Raw genomic sequence first — 18,661 nt, forward strand, 5'->3', positions numbered from 1 at the left:
GGACAAACACCAGGAGACGTCTAAAATCCGTTGTTCGCCGTTTTTATTGCAGTGTTCTCTTTAAATAGTATTAATCTTTAAACATGAGATAAAAATATGTTCCATTGCTTTAAGTACTGATGTAACTACAAGCAAATGAGTAAACAAAGAACCCACAGAGGTTTTTCTCACACAAAATGAAGCACATTACAATAATTCGCACTACAGGAACAAGTAAAAATAGGAACTGATTTACAAAAGCATTTTTGAGAGTATCTTCTTGCTTTAAAACCGCCCGTTTTATTAAGTTAATTTGATTAAAAAAAACGACTATTCAATGATATGAAATGGCTCATATGGCTCATGAATTTGTTTTAACCATACTCCCCATTTGAGACGGTTCAGGTTTATTCTGTGCAAATATACTGTATATTTAGGGCATTAGCTCATTCCTTATGCAGAACGTTATTTGCTCAATAGATTTTCTTTCTAATCACCCTGTTGCACTAGAAGATATTTGAGTATATACAATATATACAAACATGCACTGTCATATTTGCATACCACCTAACAGTACATGGTTTTGCTTGTGCTTGCATTACAGAATCCTTGCACTGTAAACTGGTCTTTTTATAGAGGCTTGAACAAGAAAGCAATTTAATCTCTTGAGATAAAGGACCCTTTATGCAGATGTGTCAGTGCTGTATGTGTCCAGTGTTCACACTAAAATCAAATTTCTTGTCTTGCCTCACTGACTTTTCTTTGAAATCCACTATAATCAGTTCATGTACTTTAATATTATCTCTGGCTTTTGAGAAACTTGCAAACTGTATTACTTGTATGTACCTTGTAGTTTTATCTGTATACAAACAATTTTGTCTTTTTTTTTAATTAAAAGGCCAAATGATTTCTTGAAACTAGAAACCATAAGGATCCCAGTGCTTCAGGATGCAGGTTGGAGCTTTTGCAGTTTAACAGATTTTGTGAAAAACAATATTTGGTTTTAAGTGCTTCAATGTAAGTGGGCTGTCGTATCCTGTGTGTAACCTCACCTGCACTAAAAATGTTGAACTTATCTTTTCAGTAAAATTAGACTTCAGTGTGAAATCACCAGAATCACCTAATTTCTGACTCCAGCAGACAACAGCAGATGTTGACTAGCAGATACCAAATATTCTGGGCCATAGTGTGACAAGTGAAAACCATGATTCAGTGCTGTTCACCTATTAGAGACAGCAAGGCAGGCTGGAAGTCATGAATGGATACAATAGACCAATGGAGTTGTAGCACTGGCGCTAAGTCACTCTTTGTCATAAAGAAAGAGGAAATAAAAGAGGCGAATCCAAGGCACTCAGAAGATACAATTACATTTAAAAATAAGTAAAAAGGGCCTTATTAAAACATGCCTCAAAACCAACTTACATGCTTAAAAGCATGTCCATGATGATGGATTATATTAATGAAAAATTAGCTGGATTCAATTAAGGCTCTTACATTTATCTATGGCATATGAGTGCCTTGAATTCTTCTCTTTCAGTCCTCTCTGTGCTATGCTTTCCTAAAGAGCACCTAAATTGTTTCTCAACCAATGCATCGCTTCTTCTTTGCTGTTTTTTTTTGTTTGTTTTTTTTGTCAAGGCCCAGGAAATTGTTGCTTCATCCCTCTTATGTCCATGCTTGGCTGACACAATGTGGTATATGCAGGATTCTAAAGGATGTCCAGTGTAAGAAAAGTCAAAATGGGAAAATACAGTGTTTTCACAGGATTAATACACAGAATAGGATGTAGTCATGTCCAAACTTCATTCCCCATCAGCTACGTAGCAAACTGTTGATAAAATGCCAGCTTGACCCTCTCGATGTGGTGGCACAGCTTAATGGCCGGTCCCAGCTTCAGGTCCATGCACTCCTGCACTGTTGGGAGGTTCAGCAGCAGCAGCGCCTGTCCGTCAATCTCCTACAAACACATATAAGTTTATAGGAAATGCATTTTCTATATATGGTTTGTTTTTAGCTCAACTTTCTTCAGCTGGTAAAATGTTTTGATGTGTGACCGTGGATACAATACAAGTGTGTAATTGCACTTATTGCAGTCGAGTGGCGTGAGCTCTCATCTTGAGTGGCCATTAAGTCTGTGAACATTTCTCACCTGATCCAAGAAAATCCTTGCAAGAGGTGCACAGTCAGTGGTCCTGATGAAGCGAACCACATCAGTAACGCTCCACTCCAGGGGGCTGGTGTCCAAACACAACTTCTGAGGAGGCTCAGTCTTTGAGGTCTATAAACACACAAGACGGGGTGAGTCAAACAGAGACTCGGAGATCTCCCAGCCGAAGTGGAAAGGCTCACAGTTTATTTCAACTATTACAACTGATTCTGAGAAGAGGGCTTTCAGACTGAAACCTTTCATAAAAGAAGTACTGGCCGTTTGAGTCTTGTTGATTTGCATATAAGCTGTTTAGAGCCAAGAGTTCAGGTCACAGTGAAACAGCAGTTACAGAGCATTTTGTTTCCTTGAAGCAGGACAATGAGATAGAGTATGTGGTGGAAAGATCATTCAAAATGTTATTGAGCAAGGAGTTATATTTAGTGGGGCATAGTGCAAAAACTGATTTATTGCTAACAGGACTTTTTGAAGTATTCATTACAAGTATAGTGTTTGGAAAAATGGCTATAAAAAAGACCAGAAGATAAATATTTTTAAATGTTGATGAAATATTTTAAGAATTTATTGTTGGAGCATGGAATATTGCAAAAGGGATTTTTTTCTTCATTAACTTTCCTTACCTTTGGTGAGGGAGGGCGGTTCTCATCATCAGAGAAAGAGGGTGAACGGGGTTTCCGGCGTCTGCGTGTGGGCCTGGGTGTTGCTGGTGGCGAGGGGGTTGGCGTGGTGGGCTGAGACTTCCCAACAGATTGTTCGGAATCATCCTGGAGATCATCCTGCAGCTCTGAGCCAGAGTCTTCACTCAGAGAGTCATCTTCATCTAAATCCTCTTCCTCTCCACTGCCCTGCAAGCCAAAGATAAGGACAAAAAAATGTATTAGCGCAGATTAAAGTAAAAACCAAAAGGGAACAATGTTAGTTTAACAATGACTTATGTACCCTGTGATGTGATGCTTAATGAACAACATATGTGTGTGTCTTACCTGTGGAGACCCAGCAGGTGTGTTGTCCACGGAGGCTGAAGAGCGTCTCTTCTTATGGACAAAGAGCTGCTTCCTCCTCTTCCTCCTCCTCCCTCTTCTCTTCACTCCACCCTCTAGGTTGGAGTGGCCCCCGGGTGGACGGCCAACGCGTTTACTCTTCTTCTTACCATAGTAATATGCTGCAGAGAAGACAACAGGCTTATTGTGTTGCATCTTACATGTCTGAATGGTTTTAACATATTATTGAGACAGGAATTTTGTAGTGGGGTCAAATGAATCGATCAATCTGAGTTCAATATGTGTATTCTTTAATACACCTATTCTCTATGGGAAAAGTATTGTTAAGTAGGCTGCTGAAGTCGTGCTATGGAGAGTATGTGCTGTCTGGGTTGATATGAAAACATAAGAGACAAAAGAGAAACAGTAGTCATTTGTGTTGTTGCTATCAAATTGCATCAGTTTCTTAACCCCAAAACTGTGGTGCAGCTGCAGTAAACATCAACACATCTGAGAATTTTGTGGTGGCAAAAAAGAGGAAAGATGCCAATACTGACACACACATACCTGCTTATTCATTGCTTGTGGACGTTTATTTCAATTTCTAAATGACAAATTCTGTCCCTCTGCTTCACCGAATTTCTGTTCAACATTTATGTGCCCATTGATCATTTTTCTATTCATGATTAACACAACTGAAAAGAACTGAATGTTTCTGAACAAGAAAAAAGAGCTTTTGTGTTGATTGAGAGTAAGTCTGAATAATGTTCATAATTAAGGTGACAATTGACAAGCAAGTATTCATACTTCTAACCCCCTAATAGTCAGTCATCAGCTGTTATGTTCACTGTCTTCACTGATAATCTGATAAATCATTTACAGGCTCAACAATCTGTCTGTACTTGTGTAAACCACCTACTGTATTTGGTTTTGGTGAGGACAGAGCAGTTCTCTGAGCAGCGCTCTAGAACCATGCGTGGTCCAAACAGGTTCGGGCAGCACTCTAGCTTGATGCAGGTTTTCCTGCAGAAGTCTGCCACACGGTCTGCAGTGCGGACGATTTCCACAGTGGCCCGGTAACTCTTTCCCTTGTACCTGATATTTGAAGAAAAGCAATGTTGAACAGTGAACCAACTGTGATAAGTCTTTCATATTTCCAGAAAATAGTAGGTTAAAAATCATGGGCAGGCCTTCAAAAACAAAAAAGGTAAAAATGTATCTGAATGAATTCCCACTCACTTAAGCTCCTACTATGTTTGTGTTTGATCAAACAAGGTTGTTAAAACCAAAAAGCTCTCTCTTAGAAGTAACCCACATGGTGTCAGCTAAATGACTGCTTTAATGTAGTATCAGGAACTTGTGCCAGGTTCCAGTGTCCAGATATTTATTCACATTTGTGTATTTAAGTACATTTTTAATCCATCATGTGTCCTAATATAGGCAGGCTGTGAACACTTGTGATATTCCTGCAGGTTTTCTAAAGAGCGGAGAATTCTGATTTGAGGATTAAGTGGTTTTTCAACTCACTTGGCTTTGAGTGTCTCTCCATGGCCTTGCCAGCGGCTCTCCTGGTCCAACTGCAGCTCTCTCAGCACACGGCTGGGCTTGTATGCCGAGTTTATCAGCAGAGTCAATACCTTGATACAAGACATGCATAGAAATGCAACACTTATAGGTTGTCTACAAGTTGGAGGGTTAGGTCTGTTTTTTTAATGATGTTATGTGTAGCATTTTAATGTCAAAAACCCACCATATACATTTTGAGAGCAGACATTCATGATCCAAAAAAATTAAACTGCAGTAGATTGGCAGATTACTAGTCTCTACATTGTAGTAAAGAGCTAAATTAGCTTTCTCACCTCTTTGAGCACGAGAACACAGTTTCCAGGGCCGATGAACTGAGGTAGCTCAGCGATGCGTCCCTTGTTAAGATAAGGTCCTGAGAAACAGCGATGGTTAAAGTAGATCTTGGGACAGCAGTATTTCCCGTTCCCCTGTCCTGCACGTGGATGCAAAATGAGATACAAATGATGGAACAACCACACACAGTCAGTAGATATAATATATCACAGTCTGAGACCTGAGTCATACCACTCACCTGTTTCTGACTGGTTGCCCATCTGCTGCTTGACAGTGTCGGGTGACGAAGACTTCGGTGGAGTTCTGCTGTGAAGAGATGAAAACTGAGTTAGATGTTGAAAGGTGGTTGGACTCCCTCCATTCAAACCAATAAACCAGTCAACCACCCTGCCTCTTGTACTTACTGTTTCTCTGGCTGCACCACAGCGATCTTCCTCTCTTTCTCAACTGAAAAACAAGGAAAGATTCATGAGTGCCCAGTCACACTATTACAGTATGTCACTAATATGGTGGTCAGGGTAACTCTAACCCTGCAAAACAACTGCATTATGTTTATTGCAGCATTAGTAACAGTCTTGTTATGGCAGATGTGTAAAGACCACGAGAGTCCACTATGGTGACTTATTCCACACGTATACCTGAAGGCTTGATGGGATAGATGAGTGGATAGCCATTTGTCTCACACCAGCTGACAGGGAAGATGTCAAGGGAGTCCACATGAACTATCAGCTCAGGCATCGGCTGCTTTAGTCCTACAAAAACACACACACAGAGCTTGTAGGAAATCCCATTTGATACACAGTGAGCAGCGGTAGAAATGGCACGGACTACATTCTTACTGGTGTGGATGACAAAAATTCAGCTAGAGCCAGTAGAAGTGGCATCATTTCTCCCTATATGAATGCAAGAATATATACACACATGCACATGATATTTTAAATGTGTGAAGACAACATAAACTCTTACTTTTTATTACATATTATTACATGAAGTGTACAGACATCAAAATGTCTTGTAATAAGGGAAAAAATTAACTTAAAATTATTTGCTTCTATTGCAAGATCACCTGTGACAAAACACCAAATTCCACATGAAAACATTAATTTGAACATCAATTTTACAGTGATATTTCCAAAATGTTTTCAACACTTTCAACGCCCCAAAAAACTATTTTCTTTATCAGCTTATAAGTGTAAGAAATGTGTGTTGCCAGGGAGATGCAATTGTCAGTCATACCTGATCAAGGTTTTGACTGCTACTCTTACAAACCATTTGTTTTAAATTCTACTTTACTCTTATTAAAGTCTTTACATCTTTGAAATGAGAAGGTGAATATCAAAATGCTGTGTCTGAGGGGTGTGATACTTCTTTGCGCCTCTTTATGAAACTATATGATCTCCAAAACATTGACTGTGTGTATGAACTGGATGTTATGTGCAATAATCACTGTTTCTAACATTCCTGTCTTCTCCATTGAAGAGAGAAAATCATCTGCTCAACTAGATTAGATCCACATGGGTTAATGCTCTACATGTCATTGTCAGAAATGTGCTATTGGACTGCACAGAAGTTATACGTGTTAATCTTTATCTATTTTAATCTACTAAAATAAGCACATTCTTTCAGTGTCCCATCTCACCTTCCAGGCTGAGCCAAATGTATTGCCCTTTGACCCTGGTGACTGTTGCCACATGAATGTTCTCAGGTGACAACGGGTTGACAGCCTCCAGTTTCATGGCCTCTTTGAAGATGTGGTCACACTGCTCCTGGCAGGTAAACAGAGAAAGGAAAAAACCTGAGAGCTATTTCACAGCAGTGGATATTTGTGTGTTCTGTGATTTTGATCCACTATGAAATCGCCACATATTTGCTCTTTGATAAAAGGGGAGAAAAGTCACAGTGGGCCAGCTCTTTACAAACCATCACCCTGCAGAAACATGATCTCATCACAAGCATTTGATTTATCTGTCATTCAAATAGGCAGTCTAACTTCCTATGTTTTGATTGCAGTATATAACATATATTTTCTCCTTGTATAAATCTTCAAGGTTGCAAAAAGAACAAATCTGCTGTAGAAAAACTATGACTTAGAGCACTGAACTGAGCTGTGCTCAACCTGTGTTTCCCAACATGATGCTGATCAGCCCTGAACTCTTGCTGCAGCAAACCTGGTGATTTGCAATGTGCATGTGCCAAGCTGTGTACACAAGAAACAGCACATGGTAGACATAAAAAATTAAAGGCTGCTGCAGTTCTTTTAGAGGAAAAATGTGATTTTCCGTCTCTTTTTTGGAATTATATCACATACAGGCAGATTTTTTTTGTTTTTGTTAAAAAAATTATTTTTATTTTTTACTTGCAATCCAAGTAACAAGGTTTTAATTATGATAGATTATTAATAGTGATTAAAAATTAAATTCATTTTTGGAACATGCACTGCAGCTTTCACACAACAGCAGTATATTACTGTTGTGTGAATATATATACATTATTATATAATAATATTAATGTACAAAAAAAAACACATTTAATTGTCATCTTGACAATGACCGGTGGAGAACACAAAATGCACTATAGCTTTTCTTCACTGTACGGCTCATGTTACAAATAAGAGTCTAACCAGGATCTGATTCTGTATTGTTGGGCACATGATGACGTTTTGTATACTAAAGCCTGAGCACAACTTGTTGTGAAATGGTTAAAACGCAGGTTGACTTACAGTTGGGAAGCAGTGCTGAGGAGCAGCCTCAGCCTCACACTGTTTCAGATAATCTGCCCAGTCGAAGTCTGGACCCTGGTATCCTGCACGTCATGAAATAAAGAAAGGAGGAAGAAAGATCAGACAGAAAGAGATAAGCAAGGGCAAATAAAGGAACCAAATAAAGTCAAGAAGAGAGAGGCAAAGACAGCCTGAGTGATCTGATCACTGTCATTCCTTACTTTCTGATATCACAGATAATTGATAAAAATAAGTGGTTATCAAGAGAAAACTTTTGTCAGAGCAGACCTGGTGGGGGGTTCAGAGGGAGACCATTTTTGAGGCTCCACTGAGCAGGGAAGATCCCTGGACTGTCTCTGTGACACAGGAAGGACCGCCCTGCAGCCTCTGACTCCTCAATACCACAAAGGTCGTCCATCGTCACTCGGAAGTACTGCTCATCGAACACCTGAAAAAGAGACGAGGTCAATTTGGGACACTTCCAGACATTCTTAATTGACAATCACCATCTGTTTTGTTTCTCTGAGTCACACAACAGACTGTGTCCAGCTGATTGCAAAGTCAAGGAGATCTGTTAGGACAAGTCTTAAATAGCTAAATTCTGAATTTCAACCAACAGCATTTCAGCCATGCTGAGGCATGTTGGGGAATAATTTCTTAACTACAACGACAACTACTACTAACTATGACGACAGAAAGGATAAAAATTTAAGAGCAATAAATAGCGAACAGGAGATTAACATTGCAGCATAGCAGAGACAGATTTGATAGGAAAGTCTGTTACCTTGGTGACAGTGGCAGGCCTGATGGAAATAGGAGCAGCAGGGTCAACAGCCTCCAGTTTCATCCCTTCCTTGAAACAATGAGCAGCGATGGTAGGCTGATCCTGAGACAAACAACACACACATACAAACACAGTCATTTTGAAGGAGGAGGAGAAGGTCACAACTCTTGCTTTATGCCTAATTATCAAATCTTAACGACCAAATAAACAAAGTTGTGTGCGTCAGGAGGGACAAATAAGAGCGTGGTTTGCAGTACCTTACTGAACTCTGCAGTCAGAGCTTCATCCTGAGGCAGGTCACTGATCCTCTGTTTCACCTCCTCCCACTCTTCCTCTGTCCGCAGTGCCAACAGATCTGACACAAGCAAACACACAAATCAGCTGCTGAAGAGCAAAACCTGATTTCCTGGTGACTGCAGCATCATTTAATTATCAATTACATATTTAAATAAAAAAGGTAGAACATCCATCTGAATTTTACTTTGCGAACTTTCTGAATTATACCTGAATGTCTGAGTTTATATCTGCATGTCAGCTTGTTCTTATCTATCCCTCCACCCCTCTAAGGACCCCACAATTAATTAAACAAGCAAAAAACTAAATCCTCCACAATTTCACAACCACAAAACACACAAACCTCTTATCACAGGGCACTAGGTTCCAGGCGGCCTTATAAACAAGATGACATGCAGAATTAATAAGGCTGAACTTCAGTTGTTACATTTTGTTGGATATAAAAATGCATAATATTTCCCCCACTATTTTATGCTATGAGGAAACGCAATATAAAATGGCTTACCTGAAGGTCTACCTTAAACATTATGATTTCTTTCAAATCACTTTTACTGCTCACTACATCTGGTTATTAACTTGCAAAAGCAGGGTATCAGGTATAGAAAAACACCCCACCATTTTAGCAATATAAAGGCCTGGAATTAAATATCAACAAGGTTTTAGCTGCAGTGGTAGCAGAAGGTGGATCAGCTGTGTCAGGAAAGAGATACAGCCTGCAGTGCTTCTTACATCTTGCATATTAACAAACTTTATTCACTTGAAGAGTATTAGCAGATCGTGGCCCTGAAAACAATGATCTATCTAATCCTGCATGGAAAATCAATTTCAAGGTCTAGTGGGATACCATTTGGTTTTGAATATTAGTGTCTTGTATTTTCTCACTGTGCACTTGTCAAAGTATTGAAAAATGTTACTATACCTCACATACTGTGAATACATGCAATAAAATTACAGTAGCAGTAGCAAGTAGGAGTAAACATGACATTCTATGATTTTCTCAATAATTAGTAATAAAACATCAGATATGACTCTACATAAATTACACTGTGTAAGTTATAATAGGGTCCACACATGTCCAATTATATAGTTATACTATATAATTGGACATGTAACCTGTCCATGATTGCAATGTGAATTTGTCTTGTATCCTTCTAACTATTACTCGTGCCTCCTTTGGCAGTAAAGATCTAGACAAAATTTTCCCTTTCTTCCTTTTGTTTCTAATTATATCATCTGACCCGTGTCAGTGCCACTGACCTGAGGGAGGCCTGAGGGTACAGCCGTGCTCTTTGGCCCAGCCGGGAGGGTGGAGGCGTGGGTGGAGGTAAAAGAGCCAGACAGTTGCGGGTGTGTCTGGGAGGCCCTCGGTGCCTACGAGACGCAGCTTCAGTCGCCCTCCAACATTCTCCTCCACCTCAGCAGCCCAGGCCAGCTCCGAGTCTGCACTGTCCTGGAGCTCCACATAGCAGCCTGCACACAGGAGCTCCACTGGGTCTCTACCACGTTGAGGCTGTGGGGGGTGGGGGGACAAACCCAAATGAACACACACCTAGGCAAGGTGACAAATTTGTACTGGGAGAGAATGCACTGCATGACTAAGTGGCAGAACTGAAGCACGGTCACTGAAAGCAAACTAATGGCTCTAAAGAATTTCACAGGCTGTTCCTAAAGCGAATTTGCTTTCAGCAGCACAGCCATGGAGCTGTAAACAAAAGCTCAGAGCCTTGGGTTTTGTAGACTTCAGGCTGGGTATGCATGCCAGACCTCATAAGAGATAAAATCGTACCCAGTTAAAGTTCACATTTATTCCAATGGACGTTTTAAGTGTGAAGTTTTTGCCCTGTCTTTTTGCCATTTCAAAATGGGAATTACAAACACTCTACATGCTTGGAGATTTAAGTCTAAAAGACATAGCAAACAACAGTAAAACAAGACATGACAGCTGTACAGTGTGCGTGTGTGTAGAGACTGCAGAATCACGAATCTGATCACCTGAGGGTAAAAACTGTCAACTTGGTGTTTTTCTTATGTCAGCTGTATTTACCAAACTTGCCTCCCCACTTAAAAAAATAATGGTGAAAGTCTGACTTCATTGTTACAATCTCAACTGTTTTATTTACAGCATTATGTGTTGTCAGATTAATCATATCAGTACAGATAGAGGAGACTGTTTGTGGCTCAGACAGAGACAGACAAAAGCTAATGCCGCACCCTGGGTGCGATTGTACTCTTAAGAAAGGACAGCTGCTCCGTTCCTATGCCTTACCAATTCCAGCAGGTTGGCAGGCACGCTGCACTCCTCCGCCAGGGCCTTTTCCAGCAGAGCTTCCCAGTCCTGGTGCTTCTCACGTACACCTGAGGTGGATCATATGCATACAGTGTTTAGTTTATTCACCAAACAACCAGGTGGGCTCAGGATCACACACACAACACTCTGACCTTTCTCACTCAGCCACCTTGAATCACAGCATCAGCTAATAAATAAGAAAAACCACAGAAAGTCATCATACACAACAGATGATCCCATCATAGGACCTTCATACTGTGAACAATGTGCATCTGTGTTATCTAATTGTCAGCGACCATGTTCTGAACAAGGAAGATTTATTTTGGCTGCTTTGGCATTTCATTTCATAATATTTCTGTTTCAACAAGTTAACATATCTAGTAATAAAGTGTTAATATAGGGCAGCGTAACTTAACGATTTACATAGTAAAAACACTAAAATTGCTACAGCACTTAGCATCAAAAACTGTGAAGCTCTTGCCCATTTTCCAGCCATGAAACTCAAAACATCAGAAGCGAAATACAAGCTTTTTCACCTGTGAGCAGCTATGGCAGCTTTGTATCGGGAGAACAGACATATTCATTACTCCTCCTTATGCTGAACAAAAGTGCAATTACTTAGATGTGTTCCACCATCAAACCGTATTTTGACAACATGTGCATGGTATGAAAAACCATGTGACTTCTCCACTGCTCATCTGTCCCCGAAGCACTCAGAAAAAAGACAAAAAATCCTAAAGCAAAAATATCTACAGAAATATGTATAAACTTCACATCTGCAATTTGTCGAATGCACAAAATTAAATAATAATATTTGGCACCAGAGCAACATTTCATCTCAGATGTTTGTTGATCCCCTGCATATCAGCCACTTTTAATGTAATCACTCAACTCTACAACCTTTGAGTGTCCATAGGTGGATTACAGCTTAAAGAATACCTTTCACAACAAAAAAACAGACCCTGCCAACCCCAGCCATGCCTCACCCTCAGGGGCCCTCATGGTCTTGCCCTGCTGGCGGCTCCAGCCCAGCGGATGGAGGTCTGCCGTCATGATGTCACACCAGAAATCGGCACGCCGGTCATCCTGGTATCCCTCATAGCGTAGCAGCAGCAGCTGGCCACATGTAGTTATGATGTTGGCCACCCAGTAAGGGCTGTCGGCCTCTGAGCGCACACACACCTCCAGCTTCATGCCTGGAGTCAGTCCGGTCTGTAGACCCTGGTCCACCTGAGAAAGATACAGAAGAATAGAGAAACATGAAGTCATTCATTTTATTGAAAAGTTACATTTAAACCAATTTCAGCTTTACACAAAAAAAAAACACCAACAAAAGTGCACAAATAAAAGAAACTACTTTTGTTCTATGCTAATAATGACTTTTATTCCAATCAAACCAATCTGCCAGTTTGCATAAGTATTATGCAAACTTACACTTTTCCAGAGTTATATCTGAAGTTGTGATTGATATAGTTACATCTCTTCTCTAACACTTCTGTTTGGAGCTTGAACAACATCAGGACATTTTGTGTCTGTCTCTGAGCCCTCTTCTGATTGGCTGACTGTTTTCTGAGTGACGCAGGGCCAAGCCAACTACAGGAAATGGATTGCTGCCTACTACTGTAGCTTGGTAAAAATTACCACTGAAATGAGCTGAACAGACATTCAAATTCTGACTAAAAACTTTTGGTATTTCAGAAAAATTAACCTTACCCACTCGCCTTTAATATTACTGTCCTTGGGGAGGCTGTGCAATGATATATTGACTTCCTAACAACCAATGATTGTGCAGTGTTTGACATTTTCCTCTCTTGTAGCTTGCTAGCTTGCTAGCTAGCTGACCGCTTGGTGTTGCATTGTCAATAAAGTTTCTCTTTTTGGATATTTTCACAGCACCTTCACCTGTTTTGTTACAACTGGTAATGCTACAGTGACTTGTGTGTTTATGCTATGACTTGCTTTGTGATTGGATGCTGCTGAAGGTGTTTCTTAGGAACCACTTTACACATTACTAAGGGCTTGACCCGCTGACACATTCTATGCATGTGAGTCATGGTTCAGATTTAATTCATCGTTTGAAACTAACTACCATTTACTTGAATCACTTTACACAGAAGCTAAGTAATAGATTATGAGTAGCTGGTACAAGCTTATCCAGAGATGTGTGTAAGCTGGGTTGCTAGGATGTCAGCACCCACATGTTTGAAGGCGTGATGGGGCACAGATACGGTTCCAGTCTCCTCCAGGTAGTCATCCCAGTTGAAGTCACACACATCCTGAGCAGAGTCTCCATCTGGAACACACACACACACACAAAACATTGCTTCTTTCCAAACTGCTTTCCAACATTTTATCTTACTCATTTCACGCAGCTGTTCACAGAGTAGTTCTTACCAGACTCCAGTGACTCCTGACTCATGCTGGTGCCCCCTCAAGGCCAAGACAAGGCGCTCTGAGGAGGAACAGAGGAGGATTATTATTATCCTGTGAGAGTAAATGAATGAGCACTGGTCCAAAACTGTGGTGACACAGAGACGAAAACATGGAAATTAAACTATTGCACTGAGCCACCCTATTCACAGTTATTTTTATCAATAACCTCAAAAACTATAAGATTAATGAGACAGGTGATACCGCTGGCTTGTAACACCCCGCTCAGCACTTCACAAGCCAAACTGTATCAGCAAGAAGTTACACAAAGAACTGGAAATCACGGTCAAGACTTAGTCTAGCTGACTATCATACCCAAAGTACACCACTCAAGATACACGACATCTATCAGCAAAAAATGTGTCGCTAGAGATAACTAAAATACAAGTCCACATTAAAAGTAATTTATATACCAGCATTCATGACTCTAACTAGTAGGAGAAACAACAACCTTAAGCCAAGCCCTCGACTCAAGAATGACAAAATCCAACAGCTGTAACTTGAAAACCCTGCTTCAAGGCCAAAATGACAAGAATTTGCATTTGTTTGAATTCCTCAGTCATTCTAAAATCAATGACTGTCTAGATAATAGAGCTGTTCAGATACCAAATCTTTGGTTAAGTTACACCATCAATATTCAGGCGCTTCTATCTGGCCCTGGCCTCAGTCAATACAAACCCGGAGAAGTGGTGAATAAAATCACAAATTACGTGCTGCATATTTGCCATTCATTAGGGCAGCACAGGCTACCACCTAAGTAACACACCAGATGTGATCGGGAAATATATTAAAGTATGCTAATTTCATCCAGCCTCACCTCTACTTGTGAAACTCATTAGGGCTTATTTAAAAACCGTAATCCAATACCTTTTCCTGCCCCGATGTAAAGATTCAAACAGCGCCTTGACATGAATGTGGACGCACACATCAAACTCTGACACATCAAACTGATCGGCAGCATTGTGGAAAGCTGATGCAATAAGTTAATGCAACAAGAGAGATGGCATGAATGAGGGAGAAGGGAGTGCTGGGCGTGACAACAGTGAAGAGAGCGGTGTATGGGATGCTGAAGATAGCTGCTCTGTCACGGCTGCTCCATTCAGCTGGCCTGTCAGGCTCGTCTTTGTCATGTCTTGACGTCTCTATTAAAACGAGGGCCGCCATCAGAATCCACCCCCTCCCGACCACCGGACTGCCACCGCGACCCTCGTGCTCTGTTGGGATCAGCACCGCCTTTCACCCCTCGACCCTGCCCCAGACTCCCTCTGTCTTTCTCCCCCTCCCTCCAACACATACATACACACACCAGAGGGCCTCATTGTCCCTGGGGTCACACTCCTAGCATAAGAGTGAAGGAAAAAAAAAAAAAGAGCTAAAGTTAAGAAGCTATATTCCAACACCTGATGCCAACATTTCTACATATTAGACCATTTATGTATTCAAGGTAAAGTCGATTCTGTTTCTATTTGTGATATTTCAACCTCTAAATTCCTGGGACCTTCTTCAACAATCAATTCCGTGGTCTTTCTGTTTGTGAACATTTTTGACGCAATTTAAACAAAATGAAAGTGAATCAGTCCTTTTCCAAAAGCATAAAATAGTGTCTGTGTTTGAATAATGCCTCTTAGTGACACACTGATTGCAAAATTTCTACTATCAAAAAGAACTAACAAAAAAAAGCTTTCAAGGTTTGCTCTGACTTATTTGGCTGTCGATGCTGTAGGTTTCTGCAGCACTTAACTTCGTAGAACAGCACAGGAAGAAAAGCAACTTCCCCTCTTTCATATAGCCTAAAGTAAGTGGTCTGTATGGACCACAGCTATCAGCAGTCTGCCTGAATCTTTCTGCACCACCCGAGACTCTGACTGAACCTGAAAGAGAAAGGGCTAAATGTGCACACTCCCACACAAACACACAGACACACACATAAATAAGCACTCACAAACAACTGAAATCCACGCTGCACCCTCTATACAAGCACTAACTGAATCATATTCTCATCAGCACTTAGTATGCGATTGAGCATTTCTAAACAAGCCTTCCTGAACCTCTGTGGTCTCTGGGCAGGAAATGCAGTCAAATAAAATATACATTCACACACATTTTAACATGAAATAAAATCAAAGTCAGCTTTCAATAAAATGAAATTATCTACTGAAACATTTCCCCTAACACTATTTAATGGCTCTCTGCTGATCACCAGTAGATGACTTTATATTACAAGCAGTAATGTAGCAGAAAATCAGTATGTCCTCCTGTTAGTGTCCACACTCTAATATATGCAAAACCTGTTTTCAGAAAAGGACGTATTTGTTTTTATTGATATCATTTCAACTGTTACCACGAAGTGTGATGTAAATTTGTAGCACTAAAAAGCTTAAAGAGAAAGTGCAACCACATTACCAAACCATACTTTCTCATTTACCTGTACCAGTGTAACTTTTTAATGAGCTATACTGTATAGCTTTGGTTTGATGGTTCCAGATTTTGAGCTATCAATCATTGACATTTCTGCTTTTGCCACAACGCAACAGAGGAGGAACTCTAAATAATCAACAGATGTTGTTGTTAACAGTTTTCATAGGAACTATTTCTTCAGTAGAAAGTAGTTCCAATGACAACTGTTCACAGTGAAGTCTGCTGTTTAGCAAGATTTACATGAACATTGTTTCTGCTGCTGTAGAATTTTTCAAATGTAACATTTCAACCACTGTACAAACAAAATGTTATTTTTCTCCACTGTATTCAAGTGAGGGCAGAAATTTCACTTAAGGATGTCTGAACACTTGGCACCATAACACCAAAGCCATCAGGAGGAAGGGTCAATAGCACAAGGCCCTGGGAAAATATGCTTTGTTTTTGTAATTTGGGTGAAATGATACCTCAACATTTGGTAAATAAAGCTGACTGTAGGTTTTATACTCCATGTCACTTCTGCAAATAGAATTGAATTGAGAATCAAATTATAGTGCAGCACAGAGGAGGTTCCCATCGGGTACTCCGATATGTTTAACTGCCAAGGTGATTTAAATAACTTCACATGCATTAATATGGACATTAGCACTGAAACCCAAGAAATAAGAGTTGGCCTGCTCAGTGGTAATCCACGAGCTCTGCCTGCCCTACTACAACTTGAGACCAAACAGGATGCTGCACTGAAAGAAACCCACATTTCTTCCACACAGCACGAATAAATAACAACACTATTTCGTTCAACTGCTCCATTCAGTTGCAAAAATGCTGCTGGTTGCCATTGCATAGCGGCACGTCAACTGGAGCAGCGCTGCCAGCGGATCACTCAAGTTGCACAATAGGGAAGTTAAGAGCCAGAAGAAAAATAGGTTGCAATAAGTCAACGTGGAATATGACAACAAAATGACAACCGGTGCATCATCCTGTTTAAGAGACCTTAAAGGCAAACTAAGACGAAAAGCCTTAATAAACAAACGAGTTTATTTAGCCCATTTGGTGAGGGCTACGCAGAAATACAAATCGGCTGAGGTCGTGCAACCTTCATTATATAAGACTTCGACATTATAAATATACTGAGTTATTCGAGGGCATATCACTGGGAATTTCCACACAAACCTTGAAGTGTAACTACCTTGAGATTGCACTGCTTGTACAGACTAACCGCAGCATTCAGAAGCAGAGATGGGCCATTAACGCAACGGCTTTGCAGAGAGACACTACAGCGCCGACGGTCTAACTTTCACACTGAGGAGAACATGACACATAGCGATTAAGAGAATGGTCAAATTGCTGTCTAATAAATAGACATGCGGTCCTAAATGCATAACGGTCGTGTGGGACTCATCGGACACATGGTAAAATCGCCTGTGTCCGAGTCAAGTTACTGAACGTCACGGCTTGAGCAATAAGAGCAGGCTGACGAGCAATAAGGGCGCTTACACTCGACCGAACCCGACTCATCTTTTTGAGAGACGGGAAAAAAGGCGAATGCGCCACCACAATACAAAACACCGTTAGGAATTTGTAACAAACAACACAGAGTATGTGAATATTTAGTCGCAAAATTCGCCTCTTACCGCTAAGTAGTTTTTCCAAGTCGGTTTTTAGATGCCGTTCCTCTCCGCCTGCTTGCTGGCAGCAATGTTAAGCTATTGCGAATAAAAACCGGGAGCCCCGGTTGGATGTTTCAAAATACAACGGCTATAAGAGCGGACGTTCCAACTGTCGTCGAGGCAACAGCGGGGCTTTTCGTGTTGAGGATAAAACCGCAATACTTCCGGTGTCGCTCTAGCAGCGCCTCACTAGCTTGACGCAGTTCTCGTTCACGACCTCATTCCAATATGGCACAAATGGCCACTGCGCATGTTCTGCCGCCTATATGCCTCTGAGCCCGGCTACATCACACTGACTTCCATCTTCACACACACAATAAAATATCACACAACCAGAATCAAGACTAATATCTGTAAGACGAACAAAAGAAAAGAAAAAAAAAGCAGACAGACCTCTACTTACATTAATTCTTATAAACATGGGGTGAAACTGATCAGTCGTTAAAGGGTTTTATCCCCAGCAGTATCAACACTTTGTTAATGGTTGAGCTGGAATTAATTGCACATATAATCGACCCACTTTCGATAAGTGGAGTGGTTTTTTTGCTATGAAAAAGCTATTCGTTCAGTAATGAAGTTGCACATATATTGTGTTATTGAAGATGACCTCGAGTTGCTTAATTTCTCTTCAGTGTAATATTTGTTAAGTAAATGAAATACGCCACTATGCACCATAAAGGCTGAATGGACCACGACTTTTTAAATAAATCACCATAGCGTCCCATCATAATGACTGGATGGAAATTCTGTGTGTCACTGCTGGTACGGTACTTCTGCTGCACAGGGAGCTCAAGTCGGGTTTTTGGAGGACAGGGCGGGAGAAACTGCTGGAAATATGCGTTGACACTGTGGGTGCAATGCTCAAAGTCCATCTGTGTTATTTTATAAATGTGCTTTCTTCATGAAATAAGTGTATTTCTCGTTTTGGAAAGCGTTTTCTAGGGGCACACAAGCCTAATCCGTTGTCTGAAACAGGTTTTGCCGCTCACTTGGACCATATATAGGCTACTGCCTCACATAATCCTCCACAATAGACCAACCCTTCGGATGCCTATTATAACAAAAGAAAAAAATAT

The 18,661-nt window shown here is 40.6% G+C and overlaps 1 protein-coding gene across 1 annotated transcript; it reads right to left on the reverse strand.

Annotated features, from left to right (window-relative positions):
• Positions 1 to 26: 26 nt before the first annotated feature.
• On the reverse strand, positions 27 to 17,622 carry sfmbt1 (Scm like with four mbt domains 1). Its single transcript, XM_022745597.1, has 21 exons — positions 17,550 to 17,622; positions 13,465 to 13,522; positions 13,269 to 13,363; positions 12,057 to 12,300; positions 11,050 to 11,138; positions 10,041 to 10,293; positions 8,747 to 8,844; positions 8,490 to 8,591; positions 7,994 to 8,153; positions 7,706 to 7,788; positions 6,626 to 6,752; positions 5,625 to 5,738; positions 5,391 to 5,433; positions 5,225 to 5,292; positions 4,986 to 5,125; positions 4,654 to 4,763; positions 4,046 to 4,221; positions 3,130 to 3,308; positions 2,767 to 2,991; positions 2,129 to 2,257; positions 27 to 1,936 (listed from the first exon to the last, which is right to left on the reverse strand). The coding sequence occupies exons 2-21, from the start codon at positions 13,487 to 13,489 to the stop codon at positions 1,796 to 1,798; spliced, it is 2,601 nt and encodes an 866-aa protein (XP_022601318.1). The 5' UTR covers positions 13,490 to 13,522; positions 17,550 to 17,622; the 3' UTR covers positions 27 to 1,795.
• Positions 17,623 to 18,661: the final 1,039 nt, after the last annotated feature.

Source organism: Seriola dumerili, unplaced genomic scaffold (genome assembly GCF_002260705.1).
Source record: "Seriola dumerili isolate Sdu_G_001 unplaced genomic scaffold, Sdu_1.0 BDQW01000088.1, whole genome shotgun sequence".
In the NCBI taxonomy this organism is placed as follows: domain Eukaryota; kingdom Metazoa; phylum Chordata; class Actinopteri; order Carangiformes; family Carangidae; genus Seriola; species Seriola dumerili.

What these genes read in the sequence shown, in the direction of transcription:
- sfmbt1 (XM_022745597.1), bottom strand. Translation starts at nt 13,489, where the DNA reads ATGAGTCAGGAGTCACTGGAGTCTG. An exon ending in GGGCAACCAGTCAGAAACAG is followed by an intron (nt 5,126 to 5,224) that starts GTGAGTGGTATG and finishes ATCCACGTGCAG; the next exon opens with GACAGGGGAACGGGAAATAC. An exon ending in CACCTGCTGGGTCTCCACAG is followed by an intron (nt 2,992 to 3,129) that starts GTAAGACACACA and finishes TTTGGCTTGCAG; the next exon opens with GGCAGTGGAGAGGAAGAGGA.